Source organism: Tamandua tetradactyla, chromosome 11, assembly GCF_023851605.1.
Source record: "Tamandua tetradactyla isolate mTamTet1 chromosome 11, mTamTet1.pri, whole genome shotgun sequence".
NCBI lineage: Eukaryota > Metazoa > Chordata > Mammalia > Pilosa > Myrmecophagidae > Tamandua > Tamandua tetradactyla.
In genome coordinates, this window is record NC_135337.1 from 84,862,517 (window position 1) to 84,882,833 (window position 20,317).

The 20,317-nt window shown below is 50.8% G+C and overlaps 2 protein-coding genes across 9 annotated transcripts in view; both read left to right on the plus strand.

Annotated features, from left to right (window-relative positions):
* Positions 1 to 1,799: 1,799 nt before the first annotated feature.
* Positions 1,800 to 14,389, plus strand: MARCHF2 (membrane associated ring-CH-type finger 2). 7 transcript variants are annotated; one of them, XM_077121539.1, is made up of 7 exons: positions 1,812 to 1,899; positions 2,372 to 2,545; positions 2,846 to 2,901; positions 5,395 to 5,623; positions 9,862 to 10,057; positions 11,645 to 11,854; positions 13,594 to 14,389. In XM_077121539.1, the coding sequence occupies exons 4-7, from the start codon at positions 5,448 to 5,450 to the stop codon at positions 13,750 to 13,752; spliced, it is 741 nt and encodes a 246-aa protein (XP_076977654.1). In that variant the 5' UTR covers positions 1,812 to 1,899; positions 2,372 to 2,545; positions 2,846 to 2,901; positions 5,395 to 5,447; the 3' UTR covers positions 13,753 to 14,389. The 7 variants fall into 7 exon arrangements, with proteins under 7 accessions (XP_076977657.1, XP_076977654.1, XP_076977658.1 ...); XM_077121543.1 differs by having other exon boundaries at positions 2,846 to 2,865; XM_077121542.1 differs by lacking the exon at positions 2,372 to 2,545 and having other exon boundaries at positions 1,800 to 1,899.
* Positions 14,390 to 17,628: 3,239 nt separating this feature from the next.
* HNRNPM (heterogeneous nuclear ribonucleoprotein M) overlaps positions 17,629 to 20,317 on the plus strand; it is a 39,874-nt gene continuing 37,185 nt past the window's right edge. Inside the window, exon 1 of one of the 2 annotated variants that reach the window (XM_077121561.1) lies at positions 17,629 to 17,793. In XM_077121561.1, coding sequence (XP_076977676.1) covers positions 17,681 to 17,793 — 113 coding nt within the window. In that variant the 5' untranslated portion in view covers positions 17,629 to 17,680. The remainder of the gene's footprint in view (positions 17,794 to 20,317) is intronic. The other variant, XM_077121560.1, reaches the window with a different exon arrangement.

The window sequence follows — 20,317 nt, forward strand, 5'->3', positions numbered from 1 at the left end:
TTCTCATCTTTTCAGTACACAAAGCTAGGAAATGGTTGTTTTCTTATAAACATATAATATATTATGATACTTCCAATTTAAATTCAAGAGTTTAAGGTTTTGACTTAATCGGTCTTACACTTCTATCTCCTTTCGCTGCCTCTGAAAATCCCAGATCTTGACACCAACGTAATTACTCCTTTGCTTTTTCTGGTACTACATATGTTACCAGCTCAGAATAACAATTCTAACACTATGACCAAAAATAAATAAAATGGTTGTGCCTTCAAGTTATTAGGTGTCCATCTCTTGTGTTGTTTTCTCACTAACTGGACACACAGTCTCCAAAAATTGTACACTGTCTCAGTTGTTTTATTTTCCTTTTGCTTTATAGGAATTTATTTACATTTAAAATTTTGTTTTGTAATCACTTAAAATATTTATTTTGATGATTTAAATTATTGAACTATTATAAATATAAAACTGGTGATTATTTTAAATATTTTATTAAATATTTAAAATATTATAAAAGGAAATCATTATAACAACTTAAACATTAAATGCTTAAATAGTTAAAATATTTAATTATTTTAAGTATATTTTAAAATAATTCAAAGTCAAATCTTTAAAACAAAGGTGTATTTTTAGAAGTCTAGCTTCTATCCCTGTCCCCCCACCCCCATTCTTTTTCTTCCATCTATAGGTAATTATTTTTTAAATGTTATGGTTAGGGGAAAAAAGGCATTGAAAATATAAATAACTGAGTAATTACAAAACAGCATGTTTGCCTAGTCAAAATTATACTAATTAAAATGGACTGCCTGATAAGGCAAATATATATATATACATATATATATATACACATAAATATATATAAATTTAAATACATAAATATTTAATTTTAACTGAGTCAATTGAGCTGATCTATATATTCCTTGAAGGCAGGGCCAGGAGGGGAAAGGAGTACTAGATGATTCTCTATCCTACCTCAGGGCCTTTGCATGTACTGATCTGTCTGTCTTGGACTCTTTCCCTCTCTTTTCTCCTACTTCACCTCTACTAATACCTCAGAAAGTCACCTCCATTGCTGGTTCTCAAGGAAATAGTTTCAGACTTCCCAAATTATTCCAAGCTCTTACAATACGCCCTCCTCACTTATGACAATTGATCACATTTGTAATTAATAATTATTCATTATAATTGGTTGCTTAATGTCTGTCTCACTCCCTAGATTGAGGTCCACGAAGGAAGCGATGTTTGTCTAACTCAATATTGTGTCTCCAAAGCCTAGCGCAGTGCCTGGCTTATAATAGGCCCTCAATGAACATATATTGAACGAACGAATGAATGAATGAATGTTGACTTTAAACAGGAGCCATGGCCCCCAACCTCTCTAGGCTTCTATTTTCTCCTCTGTAACATGCAATCACACGGTCTCTTCCTCTCCCCAGGACCGATGAGACGCGTAAGGGAGGTGACAAACACTTAGAAGTCGCTCTGCCAGGTGGCATGCGGAACTCGGGAAACGCTCTTAATTATTAACTAGCAAGGTCGTCAGCAGGTGGCGCCGTCTTCCCTGCGGGAGCCCAGGACAGGGCTGGAGCGGGGCCGGGGCTGGGGGCGGGGCCTGGAGGCGGCAGGGGCGGAGCCAGCGGCTGCGGCGCCGCGGGGCCTGTGCGGCTCTGGTCGGCCCCGTCGCCCCAGGCCCCACCTCCCGGGGCGGGACATTCATGGTGATTGGCGAGGGCGGGAGGGAGGCGGTCGCCATTGGCCCGCGGCGCCGTCTGCTCGGCGGGCGGTGCCCCGACGCAGGTGCCAGCCGGAGCGGGGCTAGCGGCGCTGACGGGCCGGGCCGGGCCGGGACCCGGGCCGGGGTGAGCCGAGGGGCCTGCGCGGTCGCCCGGCCCGGCCACAGATCAGGTAGGCGCGGGCCGGAGACGTGTTCGGCCGTCCCGCCTCGGGTTCGAGGCCTCAGCCCTTCCCCGGGACGCGGGGTTCGCACTGCCTATCTCGAGGACGGCGAGAGGCTCCCGGGGCCCGGCACCCAGTAGGCGCCTCTGTAAGCCTCAGTTTCCCTTTCCGTGAAACGGGGTCATCCCAGTGCCAGTCTGAAGGGGTTGGTAAGAGAATTCAGGAGGTGGCGGATGTGCAGAGCGCCCGGTACACAGTAGGTGCTCAATAATAGTCAGTGCCCTGTCCAACCCTTTTCACCCTTTTCTGCCTGGAAAATTGTAAATATCCTACCCTGCCAGGCACTGTGCACAAAGCACTTAGCAGAGTGTGGGGCACGTGATGGAAGCTCCAAACAGGGTGGACAGAATGTATATTAGTGCATTCGGTCCTCCAGGAACCAGAGAGGTGGAAGCACTAAGAACTGTTCCCTGTTTTACAGGTGAGAAAATCAAGGCTCAGAAAGGTTAAGTCTCTTGCCCAGGGCCACACAGCAAGTAAGAAGCAGAGCTGGGATCACAACCTGGCCTCACATGCAGGGCCAGGGAAGTATGGAAGGAGGCATTGGAGTCGGCCTGTCTGTGGCCACCGGCATGCAGGAAGGAGGCTGGCTCTGGTGAGGGCTGAGGGATGAACGCATTTCACAGCCTCCATGTTTATCCTATACATGGTGAGATGTATTTAGCACTTACAGTATGCAGGCACTGACTGTTTGGGCTCGTAAGATTCTCAAACAGCTCTGTAAGCTGACAATGGGGACTGTGATAATGACTAAAATTTGTTGAATTTCTTAATATTAACTGACTTATGATCTGGGTAATCTTTTGACTATCATTTTCCAGATAAGGAAACTGAGGGCTCAAAGAGTGATGCAGCTTGCCCTCTGACTCATCTTCCTCTAATTCTTTGCCCTCAGGAAAAGGAGCCTGGGAAAAGGTACCTCAGCACCTCCCCAGACAGGCCTTGCCCGGGGTAAGCTTCCCAGGAGGAACTGATCGTGGGTGCTTCTTCTCAGAGGGTCCCTCAGCAGACTCAGTCTACCCACTCCATCAGCATATTTGACAAAGGAAGAGGAGCACCAAAGAAGCAAAGCGACTTCTTCTAACACTCAAGGAACCCAGACCTACTCACCGGACATTTTGGGTTCAGATCCTGGCACTGTCCCTTCCTTGCTGTGTGGCCTTGGGAAAGAAATGTCCCTCTCTGAGCCTCAGTCTCATCATCTGTGCATTGGGGTTAATCATAGGACTTATTTCATAGTTTGTTGAGAAGACTCAGTGAAATACATCTCCTAGGCTTGGGGCCAAGGCAATGGCTCCCACTCCTTTCACAGCAGCCCCAGAGCTGCATCCAGCCTGCAGACACCCCTATCCTTGTTTCCAGCCCTGAGTTTGGCCTTCTCCAAGCCCAAGCCTCTGCAGCTTGCTTGGCCTTCTAACCTCTAAACCTCTCTTATTCCCACCCCAGTGACTGGCAGACCAGGATCTGGGTGTCAGAAGACCTGGTTCTCCCACTCTGGTTTCACGCAGAGCAGGGGCTGAGAAATTAATTCTGCAAGAGTAAATGTAGCAACTCTGTGCCAGACACAGTGCTGGGGAGCTGGGGACAAGAGGGAGCAAGTATGATGTCCTCCTTTACCAAGCTTACCAAATAGACAAAGAAATAACAGCATTTCAGAGAGGAGCATGTGCTATGAAGAAAGTAACCTGGACTCTGCTAGCACTGCCAGGGTGGTTAGGGAAGGTCTCCCTGGGATGGTGACCCTGGAAGAGGACATTTATAACAGCTCTTCAGAGCTCAGTGAGTTGACTAACAGACATGCAGGCTGCTTAAGTCAGTACCTGGCAAGCATTTGGTGCTAAAACAGAAGCTGCTCTTATTATTATGTTGGAGATTTGCATTAGCAGACTCATCAGTGTTTTGTTTTTTTTTTTAACCCTGATAGTAAAACAAATGGCAGAACTTAATATGTGGGCTCTGGGATAAGTCTGGTAACTCCCAGTCATTTGCAGAAATGTTAAGTGACTATGGTTCAGACTGATCCTTAGCAAGGGCAGGAGGCATGGGCCCACCTCTATATGCATTCACTTGGAGATGCCCCCATGCTATGGATTCATCTCTCGAAAGGGACAGCTGCAAACACAGCCCCACAGGCCTAGCTGCTGGGCTCCACGCATTATCTCAGTCTTGCAGCCTTCCTCCTGGCTCCTCCTGCCTTTGGGCTGATAACTTGCTTATCTGGCCGACACTAACCCAACTGGGGAGGCCCAGAAGGGCATGTTGGGCCAGGAAAGCTTTAGGCTGGGCTATGAAAAGGGCACTGAGGCATCTACAGACTGTCCTGGTGCAAAAAGTTCGTCAATAGCAGATGCTGCTTTTTTTGCCCTCTTACTGTGGTCTCAGATTTTGACTGGCAGGGGTTGGTAAAAGCTGATTGTGGGTATACCACAGTGAGTATTTGACCAGCCCCTTCACTTGTGGTTTCTGAATATTTTGGGGATCGCTGCAGTCATAGCTCCTGGAGACAAAGACACAGGGGGTAGATAAGTTGGGGGCAGGCCCTTAACGTAGGTGTAAGGCATCTGTGTCTGGTGGTGACACCTAGGAACTGCTGTCACTTTCATGAAATTCTCAGAGGGAAACACATGCAGGGAATGGGAACCTCTCTTTCATGTGTCATCGACTGGCTCTGGGATAGAGGGGCAGGTTGCCTAGTGTTCTGTTTGCTGATCAGACCCCAGGTTGCGGGGCAGAGCCCTGAGAGTTCCCATCCACAGCACATTGCACAACTGCTGCCTAAAGCTCCAGCTGCCTGCTGGGGGCAGAGGCATGGCTCAGAGTCTCTGGTCTGGTGGGGGCAGAGGCTGCCTCAGTCTACCTCAGCCCCTGCCACTTGCTTGATGGTTGCAGTTGTCTGAGCCAAGGAGTCCAGAGCACTCCAAGAGTCAAGATGACTGACCCATTCAGGTCAGGGAGGCCACACTTCTAGCTCAGTTCTGCTCCACCTAGAGGCAGGCGCAGATACTCTGAGTCCAACCCCAGGAGAGCAGCTGAATCCATATCCTCTACATGGTTGAACAGCCTGGGGCAGCTCTGGCCTTGCAAAGCCCCAAGCATGGGGACTGGCACATAGTAGGTGGTCAATAACTGTTAGGTGCCATTGCTGTGTCTGGAAAGTGCAGTTGAAAGGTGGTCTGCAGGCTGGGAAGGAGCTGCTCGGAGGATGGGACCCTGACTGGCCCTGCTTAGGAGAGGTAAAGGTGACAATAACTGAGCACCTACTGTGTGCCAGGCCTAAGCTGAGTTGTCCGTGCCATTTCATCAAGTCCTCAGAGCCCCCTATGAAGCCCTGTTTTACAGAGAAGGCAACTGAGACTCAGAGAGGTGAATCTTTGGTCTGTGGTCCTTAGAGCTGGGACTCGAAACCTGGTCCCTTAACCTCCCCTCCTGCTGGCCTCTCCCTAGGCTCCTGGGACCATGGGCTTCGGACCCTGAGGACGTGAGGGCTCTCTGTGGCCATGACGACGGGTGACTGCTGCCATCTCCCCGGTTCCCTGTGCGACTGCTCCAGCAACTCTGCCTTCTCCAAGGTCGTGGAGGCCACAGGCCTCCAGCCACCCCAGTATGTGGCTCAGGTGACCTCAAGGGATGGACAGCTTCTCTCGACTGTCATCCGAGCCTTGGACACACTGAGGTAAGGGGCACAGGAGTGGGCATCCCATCTGCTCTGTCTTCACTCTGTGGGCTGAACGACTCCTCCATCAGGAGTTAGGAAACCCTCCCCCCTGCCCCAGAGGGACCCCGGGGGTTTAGTTAAGCAGGGAAAGGGCCTCGCTTGGTGTCACGGAGATTACGAGGCCACATCTCAGCTCCAAACAGTAGTCACAATGTGGAAACAGGCCCGCTTGGGCAGTTCTGAGCCTTCAGGAAAAAGCCAGAATTCCAAATTATTATGTGGAATTCGAAGGTCAGACTTTGGCAAGTAACTCGCAATTTGGGACAGTAGCGTCGAGAAGCTCTTAGGAGCGCAGGCCATGCCGCCCTGCCTGAGCTCAATTCCAAGCAGACACCTCTTCCCCAAGTGAGCTGTGATACAGGATTTAGGGGACACCTTCCTCATTCGGTCGTTCTGGGAATTTGTGACGGTGGACCCCATCGTGTACCTTGAATGGGGTCTGCCCCCAGTAAACATGTGGTAAAATATGTCTAATTCAAACTCCAGGCTGCCACTGAATTGTACTTTTGAAAGTGGTTAAAATGGGAACTTTTATGTTGTAGATATATTACCATAACAACAATTTTAAAAGAAGCAAACAAAAACAAACAAACAAAAAACCATTGCCCTCCAGTCTTCCTGGACCTGTCCATGCACAGAATCCATTGGGTTTATCCCTTTGTTATTCGTTCCAAGAAAAAGCATTTTAATGAAATCCCCCACAAGAACTTCATTTCATTTTAACTCAGATTTCAGATAGCAACGAGATTGGTTAGGGAAATAGGATTCTAAATGATCCCTCTTTCTTTTCAGTTTTCAAAATTTTCTGTGGCATCAGGATGTTTATTTGGTAAAATATAGTTCATGAGCAATTCGTTAAAAAAATAAAAATGAGCCAATGTAAGCATTGTGGTGGAGGAAAGAACTTCCATTCATGCTCTGAGTCTTTACCTGGGGTCACCTCCTCCAAGAAGCCTTCACTGACTCCAGATTGGATCAGATTTTTCTTCTTGTGGGCTTTCTCTAGGATGTTGGTTTTTATGTCTCCATATTGACCATGAAGGCAGGACAGGATCTGTGCTGGTCAAGCCAGGCTGGGAGTGAGAGGGCCTTTGGTAGGCCCGGGGCCTCCTAGCCAGGGCTGTTGGGTCAGAGTGGGGGTGCTGACTGTGGCAGGGGTCCCCCTACATGTGATTCCTGCAGAGCTGTGCACGAGGGACACCCAGTGAGTGAGTTGACTCTGCCTTGCCCCACACTCCCTTTATATATCTGGGGAAACCGAGGTCCAGAGAAGGTGGACACCTGCCAGGGTCACTGAGCACAGCTGACGCTTGAACCCAGGGCTCAGCTTAAGGGAGAGAAGCTCGTTTGGTCCCACCCGCCTCTCCTACAGCCCTTGGAGACCCGGGCAAGACGCAGGCAGCAGAGTGGGCAGCTTGGGCCTGTTTCCCGGGGATTCCTTCTTCAGTCCTGCTGGATGAAGGGGTGGCTGGTGGTCAGCACAGCCATGCTCCTCGAGGCCATAGGGCCTTCCTAGAGCTGTCTCTTGGCATTGCCACCAAGGGCAGGCTGGCTTTGTGGTTTCCGCCGCTGCCACCGCAGCTCAGTGGACTGAGGCAGCCATCCAGGGGCAGACGTGGCCTTCCTGAAAACCTCCTGGCCATCTCCCCAGGAGCAAGTGGGGATCCTCCCGCTGCAGCTGGGAGGCGCTGGGTTTGGCAGAGGCCACACGCTGTCCCCAGCCCTATAACTCTTCCTCCTCCTAGGTGAGCCTGTGCCATTCGAGAACAGCAGGCACGGGTTTCAAATATGTCATCCCCTGTGTTGAGGCAATAAGGATTCAAGCGTGGCATTTGCCTCAAGGGGACTCTGTTTCCTGGGCAGCCCCTGGAAAGACCCCAGGGGAGCATAGGCCATCTGGAGTGTTCTGGACTCTGAAAGCTGCAGACACCAGTGAGGAAGGCCCAGGAGGTAGCTCTGGGGCAGTCCACAAAGGCTTGGGGCCAGTGTCTGGGGCCCTTCTGGCCCCTCTTAGCCTCTGGCGCTCTGCCCTCCCCCACCCCCCACTACCAGGCTGTGACTTTACCCAGCCCCTTGTCACAGTTGCCCCAGCATTTTTTCATGCCCAGCTCCTTCTCTTGCCCTCTGCCACCCTCTTCTGGGCGTCTGTTTCTTTCCCCTTGATCACACTCTCTTTTTCTCTTGCACCTGGTGTGTTCTCTGGGTAGCCCCTCTTGGGTCTGTAGACATCGCATGCACACCCCTACCCCATTTATTTCTCATCTATGTCATTTGCATTGGTCCACTGCCAGGATTTTCTTAGTGTGGCCCATTTCTCCTTTCCCATCCCCCGTGGGAGGTGGTGTAGCATAGCAGCTGAGAGCACACAGCTCCTGAAGCGAGACTTCCTGGGTTCCAGTCCTGGCTTTGTGGACAATTTGCTGGGCAGTTCAGGCCAATGACTTAGCCTCTCTGTGCCTCACTTTCTCCATCTGTAAAATGGGGGCAAAAAGAGTGCCTCTTCTAGGCACGCTGTGGGAATGAAAGAAGCTCATTTATATGGTGTACTTAGAATGGTACTTGGCACATAGAAAGTACTCAAATGCTAAGGGCTCTTTTGTTGTTGTTTTTGTGTTTTTCAACTTTATTTTGAAATGACTTCAAACTTATAGGATAGTTGGAAAAATAATGCAAACCCATGCAGAGAACTCCAACATGCCCCCACCCAGATACCCTGATCTGCCAACTTTTAACCTTTTGCCACATTTGCCCTTTCTGTCTCTCTTCCTTCCCTTTGTTGTCTTTCTGACGTTCTCTCTCCCCCTCTCCCTTTCCTTCTTTCTCTCCCTCCCTCTCCTTTCCCCTATCCCTCTTTCCTCCCTCCCTCCCTCCCTTTATGTAAACACTCAATAATAGGCTGTATATGTCATGCTCCATGAACACGTAAGTGTTGTTTTTTTTTTCCCTTTCTCTGAGCTTGCTTTTTCCAAAGTTTCCAGGACAAACTCCAAGCTGATGTGGCCTTTCCTGAAGGTTCTCATCACTTCCACTTCCCTGAGTTGGCGTTTGGGGTGGGGATTTCTTTCCTGTTAACTTTTCATGTGTTGTATGGGGTGGGTGTGGGCAGGGTGTGGGTTGACCGGTGGTGAAGGCACCGGGGCATGCCCTTCTGATACTGCCGGAAAAAAAGCAGGCCAGGGATGGGATCCACAGGAAGGCAGACATACGAGGTCTGCTCGGACCCCGCAGCCCAGAGTCTGAGAAATGAAGAGAAAACAGCTGCCCTGCAATGCTGAGGCAAAACAGGCTTTATGTGGAGAACAAGTTTCCTGCCGAGCTTTATTTGTGTGTTCCTCAAGTTGCTTGCTGGGTAGCAGTGTCTGGACTCAGTGCTGTACAGCCAGTGGGCTCACCCAGGCCACATCTCCTGCCTCCTGTGAGGTCTGAGAAAGGACTCTGCTGCCCCAGAGACTGAGCTGGGCCTGGAGACTTTCCTCAAGGGGCTTTTATGCCTGTTTTCCTTTCCTCACTGGGGTAAGAGGAGCAGGTGAGCCCTTCTCCCAGGGTGCCAGGTTTCTCAGGTAGCACAGCTTGCAGGGGAGGCTCGATCCAGTGCCTCCGGCGGTGTCCTTGAGAATCCACCTCTCCCTGTCTCTTGGCTCTGCTCTCTCTGAGTTGGCATCATCCACAGGCTCCACGTGGGGACCAGACGGCTGCCAGCAGCTCCAGGCTTCCATCAGTCTTACCACTAGCAGTTCTGGCGTTTAGGGGGGAAGGAAAAAAGAATTGCAGGAATCGATTCCCAGGGGCTGATTGTATCACACATGTTCTTCCTCAAATTGGTCCCTGTGACCAGGTGCATGTGGTGTTCTGATTGGCCAGGCCTGAGGTCATCCGGGATGCTGTCAGCTCTGCCCTAGTCCTTGAGGACAAGAGTTGGGGGTGGGGTGGCTTCCCAGGACATCACAGTGGTATTAGCAGGGAAAGGCACAGTAGATGCTCCGCTTGGGCCCAAAGAGGTGCCAGAGGAGCCTGGGGGAGGGAGTCTGTGAAGGCTTCCCAAAGGAGAGGACATTTGGGGCTGGGCTTTGAATGATGAGTAGGAGTTCACCAAGTGGCAATGTGGTGGAAACACTGACCTTGTGATCCAGCAGGTAAAGAAGCAGGTGTGGGCAGAAAGTACAATAGTTGCTCACGTGTCCTCTCTCTGTGTCCAGTGATGGTCCCTTCTGCCGGATCTGCCACGAGGGAGCAAATGGGGAGAGCTTGCTGTCTCCATGTGGCTGTACTGGCACGCTTGGTGCCGTGCACAAGAGCTGTCTGGAGAAGTGGCTCTCTTCGTCCAATACCAGCTACTGTGAGCTGTGCCACACGGAGTTTGTGGTGGAGAAGCGGCCGCGGCCCCTCATAGAGGTACCCTTGGGAGCTTGAGCTTGGGGTGGGCAGAGGTAGGCAGGCAGGGGTGAGGAAGGCCTGGTGGGGAGGGGGGAAGGCCTGGCAGGGTGGGGAGGAAACCTTTCTAAAGCGTTGAGTTCTCCCCATCTGCACCCCCCACCCCTGGGATAGATTATGCTGATGGTAGATGAGGGGGGTGGGGCCTGAGGTCCCAGGCCTGCTGTGCCCTGTGCTCTGGCCTCCCTATAATGAGCCATACTTCCCTTAGCAGGCCTGCCTGAGTACCTCCTGGGTCCCTGGCTGACCCAGTAATGGGCACTGGGGACCCAGCCGCGAGTAAGACACATGGGGCCTGCTGATGTTCATGGAGTTCACAGTCCCTGCTGGTTGCTGGGAGCAGTAGTGCCAATGAGTGGTAGGGGTGGGGAGTATAGACAGGATGACTTAACTTGGGGGCTCAGGCAAGGCCTTGACAAGAGGTGACCCCCAAGCTGAGACCTGAGGGGTCAGGAGGCGCCATCAATGCAAAGAACCTGGGGGAAGGGCATTCCTGGCAGAAGTCACAGCACGTGCAGAGACCCTGAGGCCGTAAAGGGTTTGGTGTTCTTGAAGAAGCCAGCGTGGCTGGGGTGGGCGCTTGTAAAGGGAAGAAGAGAGTGGCTTGAGGGGAGGCAGTCGAGGCCCCTTCAGGCATTGTGGGCCATGTCGAGGGGGTCAGACTGATGGTTGGGATTGAGAGAGGGCTGGTTGTCAGGTGTGGCAGGTGCCTCCTCGCTCCCCAAAGTATGGCCAGCCCCTTGGGTGCCTGTGGGGTTCCTCCCAGGTGGCTTGGCATGGGACGTCTGGGAGCTGCAGGGCAGATCTCACTGGGCTGAGGCATCGGGACGTTGAGGTAGAGGAGCACTGCCCCAGAGTGGTCAGGGCCATAACAGGTAGGCCCAGGGCCTGAGCGGCCACCAACCCACCTGGGATCTGGGCTGTTAGGAAAGTAGTAGGGGGGAGATGCAGCCTCTGCCCTCCCTGGACCCCTTCCCTTGGAACCCATGCTCCAGCCTCCGGGGCCTCCTCCTTGTTGCACCTCGTCTTAGGCAAAGCACATGCCAACCTCAGGGCATTTGCACGTGCTCCTCCCACAGTCTGGCACATTGTCTCTCCCCATTTTCCACGTGGTTCCTTCTGGTCCCTCAGTTCTCCTCGGTGTTATCTCTTGGCAAGGCCTAGGCCTCTCTTAACCATCCATTGTGCTTCTTACCTCCCCTCACTAGCCTGGGAACCCTGGGTGGGCAGTGACCCTTTCTGTCCCGTTCACAGCTGTATCCCCAGTACCTGGAAGGGCCTGGCTCACTGCAGATTCAGTAAGCATTTCTGGAAGTATAGAAGGAAGGTCCGGGGGAGGGAGGGAAGAGGGTGCAGGCAGCTAAGTTTGCAAGGCCCAGTGGCTTCTGGAGCCCCCAAGCAGGGCACAGCGGTGTCAGTAAAGGGAGGCCTAGGGCCCGGGAGTCCTGCACCCCATTCCCAGGCTGGCAGCAGGAGTGCAGTACGCAGCCCCCTTCAGCAGCTCCTCTCCCTCTCTCTCCCTTCCCCTCCATCTGCTCCCCCTGCCAGTGGCTGAAGGACCCAGGGCCCCGGACTGAGAAGAGGACGCTGTGCTGCGACATGGTGTGCTTTCTGTTCATCACGCCGTTGGCCGCCATCTCAGGTTGGCTGTGCCTCCGGGGGGCCCAGGACCATCTGCGGCTCCACAGCCGGCTTGAGGCCGTGGGGCTCATCGCCCTCACCATCGCCCTTTTCACCATCTACGTCCTCTGGACTCTGGTGAGTGGCTGCCGGCCAGAGCTCAGGCAGCTGGGGGTCTCCAGCTCCAAGTGGCCAGGCCAGGGTTTGGGGGGTGGTGGTGAGTGGGGTACAGAGGTTTCCCTGTGCCTACCCCTGCTGATGGCCCTGGGGGAAACTGGGGCTGGGTGAGCAAGTGCAGCCCCCCAAGCCCTCCCTGGGTTTTCCCCGAGCCTCAGGTTCCAAGCCTGGCAAAGGTCCAGGCTTCTCAGGAAAGCCCTGAGACAGGTGAAGTCTTTTGCTCCGAGGCCACCAATCCTGAATGCAGGAGTCGCCACCTATGAGCCCGCCAAACTGAGAGCAAGACAGAGAGACAGACAGACAGAGAAAGAGCAGGAGAATGAGAGAGCCTGAGAGATAGGGAAACCAAGCGAGTGAGAGAGAGAGAGAGAGAGAGAGAGACAGACAGACCCTTGGGGGTGGGCAGGCAGGTTGCAGTGTTCCAGGCTGCAGGCAGGCATTAGAGTCCTTGCTCAGAGAATAGCTGTCCCCCAAAGCCTCACCCACCAGACATGACCACTGTTGTCCAGCTGTGTCGGGTCCCCTGCTCAAGAAAGTTTTTCCTTTTCTTTTTTATTAGAGCATCTGTAGGTTTACAGAAAAGTCACTCAGAGAGTACAGAGTTCCCAAATATCACCCCCCACCTTAGTTTTCCCTATTATTACCGTTTGGCGTGAGTATGGTACCTATGTGACAATTGATGAAACAATATCATTATTATTACACTAATAACTATAGTCTATCACTTACATTAGGGTTCACTCTTTGTGTTGTGCAATCCTATGTTTTGTTTTCCTGGTAACTCATATGCAACCTAAAATTTCCCATTTTATTCACCTTTAAATATACAATTTAGCAGTGGGAATTGCATTCCCGAAAATGTGCTTCCATCACCATCACCTAGTGCCAAAACCTTTCCATCGCCAAGGATTATCTTTTAATGCAACCACCCACCAATGTATATATATTTTTATGCAATAGGACCAAATCATAGATACTGTTTTGCAGTCTGCTTGTTTGCACTTAGCTCGTGTCCTTTAAAAAACACACAGCCGCCTAGCAGTATTGTACGGATGTACCATATTTATACAACCAATCCCTTTTGACAGACACCGGTATTCTTTCCAATGTTTACTTAATTTTTTTTTCCCCGTTACGAACAATGCTTTGAGCACCTGTGCAAATGTTTCTTTGGATCTTGCTTGCTCGGTCAAAGGGTATGAACCATCAACTTTCTTTCTTTCTTCTATTTTTTTTTTTTTACTTATTTTGAAATAATTTCACACTTTCAGGACAGTTGCAAAACTAATAGAAACCCTTACAGAGAACTCCAGCATATTCCCCCCACCCCACCTCTAAATACACCAGCTTTTAACATTTTGCCACCTTTGCGGCATCGTGAGCCACTGCCATCTCGCCCCTCCTGTGGGGCTGTATCACATCGCACCCACCCATTGAGCAAAGGGGGTCCTCCTTGTTCCCCTGCTGCAGACACCCCCATACCCTGGCAGGACGCTGAAGTCCGGTGGGGAGTTTCCCAGGAGAGTGAGTGACTGAGTGGTGGTGGGTGCACAGAGAAATGCCCAGAGGCTGCCTCCCCTTCTGACCGCATCAGCCCTCCCCGGGTGCCGGCCAAGGCCAGTGCCACACGGTCCCGGGTTCCCTCCTGTGGGAGTGGAGGCCAGTGTGGCCTCCCCGTCCACTTCGGCTCTGTCCCGCAGGTCTCCTTCCGCTACCATTGCCAGCTCTACTCGGAGTGGAGAAGGACCAATCAGAAAGTCCGCCTGAAGATCCGGGATGCGGAGGGCTCCGAGGGCACCCAGCACTGCCCACTCGCAGCTGGACTCCTGAAGAAGGGGGCAGAGGAGACGCCTGTGTGAAGGTTGAGCCATCAGGGCCCCCGCGCTGGGGGATGTCCTGGCATTTGGAAAGATGGAAACTGCCCGACCCTCCCCACATGGCCAGAACGCTTCTAGGGCCAAGAGACACCAGGTCCTGTGTGAATCACATTTTCAGCTTTTTTTGCACTCTGTTGTACACGACGAGAAGGACAGACGGATGTGGTCTTAAGCTCCAGACAAAGCGTGCACCCTGATCTCATCCTGAGGTCCACTGGGCACCTTTTCGGGCACCCCCCTCCCCCTGGCCAGGAGGGTCTGGCCAGCTTTTCGCGCTTCTCTACACCCAGCGGACTCGCTTTCCTGGCATCCTCGACTTTATAAAGTCACACTGAGTTTTGAAAAAACCTACCCCAAATGAATAAAAGGCACCCATGCTCGGCGAAATGGACTCATCGTTATGTTTCTGAAGCAAGGTCTCCAAGACAGGGACGTGGGACCCTTCTGAAGCAAGGTCTCCAAGACAGGGACGTGGGACCCAAAGGCAGTTGGGCCACCCGGAGGTAAAAAGGCCTTCAGCTTGTTCTGATGGATCTGTCATGGAAAAGGAAGAAGCAAACTCTGAGCTTTTAAGGGAAGAGCAGGTAGTGGGGTTATATAATAAATAATCTTAAAAATACATGCAAGAGAACGGTGTCCACTTATTTTGCATCTTTCATGAGCCAGATAAGGCGCCGGCCCCTTTACACTTGCTAATAGCTGCTGGTGGTGATGTCCACACTTTATTAGGCCCTCCAGGATGGCGTCCACATCTGGGCCTTCCCATACACCATCCCTCTGACTCGCACAGCCACCCCTGGTGTCGGAGTGGGGAGAGAACAGGCATTACCTCCGTTTACAGGTGAGAAGGCTGGGCAGGAAAGCATTTGGCTAAGGTTTTCCCTGGCTGTGGGAAGTGGAGCTGGGGTTGCTTCTCTGCCTTCCAAGAGGCCGTGGGGTCAAAGCAGAATGCGGTCATGTTGTCAGCAGTACCCATGTACTGAGCATTTTCTGTGGGCCCTGCTCTTTACATTTGAGGCCTCCTTGCCCAGGGCTGCATTTAATGCTTCACAGCAGCCCTGAAAGGCAAATTCTCAGGTTCTGTTATTCACCCCATTTGCAAACAGAGAAACTGAGGTGCAGGTGGGGTCCCAGTTCCCTGAGGGGCCTAGCACATCCTATTCATAATTGAAATGAAACTTCCTACCATTTTATGAATCCCAGCCTGGTACCCCTTTCTGCCCTGGACCTGAAAGGGAGAGGGAAGCAGCAGAGAAGAGTAATACAGGTGTAGCCAACAGAAAGGGGCAAAGGCTGGGAGGCTGGACGCTGCCTGGCAAGTAAGGAGGAAGGTGGCAGACCATGAGGCTGGAGTGTGTGACCAAAGGGCAGAGAGACGTGGCCAGACAGGCGGGCAGAGCCCCGTAGAACTCGGGTGACCCATGCAATGTGGTCTGCCAAACTACAGAATCACACCCTACTGCTATCTCTCGGCTGCTGCTCTAGAGCTGCACACTCTACAAAGACCCAGTCTCCTCTACCACCTCCCACCACCCTGTCAGTCCAACTGTGGGGTGCAGCACTCCTGGATGTGATGTAAAGAGGCTCCAGGACATGCCATCAGGAACAGAAAATGCCATTTCCTCTGCAAATCTCCAGTATTAGAGCTTTCGATTATATCAAGGAGAAAGTTTTAATTTGGTACTCGGCTGGGGTTTTTGTTTATTTGTTTGTTTACCTTCCCTTAAACTTTTGAATTTGAAACCATTTCAAACTTACAGGACAATTGTAAAAATAATACAAAACCAATACAGAGAATTCCAACACCTTCCTGCATACCCAGATCTGTTCATGTTAACATTTGATGACAGTTTCTGATCATTCTATAATCCATCTCTCTCTCTTCTAAACATCTGAGCTGAATGTAGGCTGTATACATCATGTTCTTTGAACACATAGTATTTTCATAACCATTTCCTAAGAACAAGGGCATATGCTTACGTAACCACCTTAAATGCAGCTATCAAGTTCAAGACATTTCACATTAATTCAAAGCCTACATGATAATTTAATTTTTCATGTGTCCCGATAATGTCCCTTTGAGCCTCTTCTTCTCCATTTTTAGACTCACTCCAGAATTTCTGGTTGTATTTATTGCCATTGTCTCTTCAGTTGCTCTTTTTTCATTTTTCTAAATTATGGAAACATATTCAACATAAACTTTCCCATTTTAACCACTTCCAAACATACCATCCAGCGGAATCAGTCACATTCATGATGTTGTGCTGCCCAGAATTATAATTTAATAACATTGTCCTTATTTTTTTTCCTTATTATTGACAATAACCTATCTATAGTAAGTTTTCAATATGTGTGGTGTTACAAAGCAAAATTTCCAAATATATTTCTTTTAAGGAAAAAAAAAAGGAATGTTGATGTAAAGGTGACTGTGAAGGAAATAAGTCAGGATATGTCAAAACCCAGGACTCTGGGCAATGCTGGGTTAAGTCAACTAGCTCATGGGAGTTCAGCCTTGAAGAGATTTTGCCTCCTCCACCAGGGCCTGGCTTGTTCTTAATCTCCAGTCACACCCATGCTGGGAGAAATGATGAGAGAGGTGGCGTTTTGTCCCTGCTGCTTTGCTCTCTGCCACCTCCTCTGGACCCTGCTGGGCACAGGAACTCAGGGATTTGGGGGCTCCTACTGTCCCAGGGGCCCTTCCAGTCTAGGGTTGGTATGGATGGGATAGGGGACTCTAAGAGAGAAGAGATTTTGGAAAGGAAGGGGGAGAGAAGGAAATTAATTCTGTTACCAGGGTGAGTTTAGGAAATAAGTGGGAACGGAGCTGGAAAGGTTTAGCCTGTTTGTCAGACTGAACTACTGGATTTAATCTGTAGGCCTAGAGTTCCCGAACTTGAGTTAGAATCAACAGGCAGAAATAAGCAGCTAGGAGGGTGTGGCAGGTGAAATACTGCTCCAGAAGCTTATGAGAGAGGGGGAAAACCCCCATCTTTTTCCCTTGGCAAGCCTAGAAAGAGTTTGGTGGTTGGATGGCAACTTCTTCAAGAACCAGTGAAACTTTTCAAAATTCCAAAGACACCAACCAGGGAGGGAGCTGCTGGGTAAAGGAGCCGGAGGCCTCTGAGTGTATCTCTAGGCACCAACCATTATCTCTCCCAGGACACAGTCCCCCATAGCAGTCCAGAACACACCAGATTGGGTACAGGTCCCACACTTGGCAGGGTAGCAGGATCAAAGAACTCCTATTAAGCTTAATGGAATCTTCTGGTCTATGGCTCATCGTTTCCATCATGTTTTGAGTTTTGCTTGTTTATTCATAAAGAAACAGGCATAAGCACGTAGTCCCGATGTGTTCAGTGAGAGAGACTCAAGCGAGGGGCTTGGAAGCCAGGAGCTCCCAGCGTGATCGGGGAGAGCGACAGGAAGAGCACAGCTACTTATAGTGCGGAATGTTTCTTGCTCTGAGAGATGGCGCTTTTCACACCTGTGCTACTTCCCAGACTCTTCCCGTCCTGCCCTCCTTGCCTTGACTAACTCCTTAACGTTCTAATAAATCTTCCAGGAACCCTCCCCAGACAGAACTTTCGCTGTCTCTTTGACCCCAGCTCTGCAGGAAGCTGAAAGTGACAAGGTCCGGGTGGGGGGAGGGGGCGATGTCTCCCCTACTAGATTTTGAGGCCGGGTCGGGTAGCCCTAAAGTGTCTACTCCAAGTTTATTGCGGGAATGAATGAATAGCACCTGCCGGTACGCGCCTGCGCGAGGCAGGGGGCGTGGCTCCAGGGGGGAGGGGGAGCAGGCGGGAGCCTGCGGCGGTGCGCGCAGGCGTTACTGGTCGCTCCGGGTCACGTGAGCGCGCAGGCGCAGCGTTGCTCAGCCCGCTCCCTCACACAAAGCCCAGACGCGGAGAAAATGGCGGCAGGGGTCGAAGCGGCGGCCGAGGTGGCGGCGACAGAACCCAAAATGGAGGAAGAGAGCGGCGCGCCTGGCGTGCCGAGCGGCAATGGGGCTCCGGGCCCTAAGGGGTGAGTATTTCACTGTTTTCTGCACCGGGTTGGGTCCCATCGTGGCGGCCCGCGGCCTCGCGCCGGCGGCTCCGTTAGGTCTGTTGGCGGCCTCCCCACCGGCGCGGCCTCGGTTTCGGCCCGGCCCTTCCCCGTGAGGCCTACTGAGAGCGGAGGCGACTCCAGGAGCCCCTCCAGGGTAGTCCCTTGCTCCCAGACCTCGGCCTCCCCGCCTCCAGCCCTTGCTGGCGGGGTCCGACCACGATGCTGAGGCCTCAGGCCGAACCTTGGCTCGCGGCAATGATGGCGCGGGCTCCGGAGCCGGAGAGCCCAGGGTCCGAGGTCGGCTCGGCTCGGCTGCTCGCAGGTCAGATGACCTTGGGCGCGTGGTTTAGCCATTCAGCCATCCACCCACCCGGGGTCTCAGTTTCCTGATCCGTAAGGTGGGGGGAGGGGAGCGAGTGCACGCGAGGGCCCAGACCCCCGCTTGCCGTCAGACCCAGTGAACGGTGGCGGGGAAGGGGGATGGTGTCCGGCAGGGCCTCGAGGCCGGGTCGGGGCGCCCCCCCGCGCTCCGCTGCTTCTCCTTGGGCTCGCCCCCCCCCCCCCCCCCCAGCCCCGCGGGAAGTGCCTCGCTCGGAACCGCCCCTCGTCCCACGCTGTGGCCCAGGCGCTAGGCGCTGGTTGCTTCCCGCTCGCCCTCCCCAGGTGCGCAGTAGGTATTTGTGAAGTGATCGGACTGGCTGCTTAGCGTTCGTTCTTAGAAACAAAAAGTAAGGGAGGAAAAGTCCTCTTCCGTATAGCAGAGAGATTTTTCGTCATTGAGGGGGAACTTATAATTCAGAACCCGTAACCTTTTTCGAGTCCAGATCGGGGCTCGGTCTCCTGTCTCCCTGGATTTTTAAGTTTCCCCGGACTCCCCCCCGCACCAACCCACTGATTTCAGATTATGTTCGTTTGAAAGAGAGAAGCCAAATATCAAATATGTTTCGGCCCCAACCAGTGGTCTTGGGGTGAGGGAAGGAGAACTGTGGGCGCACATTTGATTTCCCCCAGATTTGCAGTATGATTAACGTAGAAATTGGGTTTTCGATGATTGATTTCTGGGAATTAAGAGAGCGAATGTAAAGTGCTTATGTTAATGAGCGCTCAGTAAATGCCAGTCATGTTGTTAGATGGGGAAAAGTTCCAGGGCCTTTCTCTCCTTAGGTAGGGAGAAACGAGATGTTTCTAAAAGTGAAATTTGTTTTGGACCACCACCGTGGTTACTGGCCTCAGATATCAAGAAAGAATTGTCCTTTAATTATTCCCAATACCTTTACTTTCGACATCGTGGGAAACGGATGCTCATTTCAACTTTTGAGGGCCTATTTGAAGGACTTTAATATACATTTATGTCCTGTTTTGCTTTTTCTCTTAAAGCAGTTATCAGCAGTTCATAATGGAGTGCAGTTTAGAACTATGCCCAGTCAAAGATTGAGTTACAGGTTTATCATCCGGGGTACATTTTTAAAAATTTCCATTTCCCGCTATTTTCAAGTAAATAGTATTTTGTGACCTATAAATTTGACAAACATAATGTGTGGACTTTTAGAGCCTTAAAGTAGAGCTAAATCTAGGATTGGCTTAAAAGAAGGATGTTTGAAGCTAGCAACGCTTAGATGTTTTTTGTAAGACCAGTGGAAAACTTTTTTTGCATTATGTAGCTCATGAAGCAAAGCTCTTTAGAAGTCCATCTCTAGAGGATGGCCGAACTTTTTTGCATTGTGAAGCTCTTGAAGTGTAAAGCTCCTAAAAAGTAAGATGCGCAGAGGAAACAAGTCTGAGGAACACATTTTTAGTAAGGTGTGTATGCTGTGATAAAAACAAGTGGGGTGCCATGAGAAGGAGCACAGAGGAGCGTTTCCCCGATCCTAGCTAAAGAGGAGATGGGGATGGCTAAGAACTTTGAATTTTTATCTTGAAAACTGTGAGGGATGGGAAGTGAGTGAGAAAGTAGAAACTTGGTTCTGATCTTCTCTGTGGCCGCCATGAACCCTTGGTGTGAGCTTGTTCTGCAGTTTTTTCCTCCTGGATGTGGAAGGAGGTGGTGTTTTACTCTGATGAGACATCTGTTCCAGTCAAGATTCAAAGTCAGAATATATTTAGTCAGGGAAAAAAATAACTTTTTTTAGAGGAATTTATAGGTTTGATTTTTGTAAAGATTATCATATATATTTTTACCATATATATTTAAAATTATTGACTTACTTCCTTTCCAGATTAACTTTGTGGCTGAGATGGATTGGGTTTTTTTTTGTTTTTGTTTGTTTTTTGGTTTCACACATTTAATTTTTTTTTAAATAGGTTTTTTAAAATTAAATTTTTTTAAACATAACAACATACAAAAATGAACATTCTTACCTTATGATCATTCCATTCTTGATATATCAGTAACTCACAATATCATCACATAGTTGTATATTCATCACCATGATCATTTCTTAGAACATTTGCATCAATTCAGAAAAAGAAAAAAGGAAAAAAACTCATACATACTTCCCTC

What these genes read in the sequence shown, in the direction of transcription:
- MARCHF2 (XM_077121542.1), top strand. Translation starts at nt 5,448, where the DNA reads ATGACGACGGGTGACTGCTGCCATCTCCCCGGTTCCCTGTGCGACTGC. An exon ending in GGCCGCGGCCCCTCATAGAG is followed by an intron (nt 10,058 to 11,644) that starts GTACCCTTGGGA and finishes TCCCCCTGCCAG; the next exon opens with TGGCTGAAGGACCCAGGGCC. An exon ending in TCTACGTCCTCTGGACTCTG is followed by an intron (nt 11,855 to 13,593) that starts GTGAGTGGCTGC and finishes TCTGTCCCGCAG; the next exon opens with GTCTCCTTCCGCTACCATTG.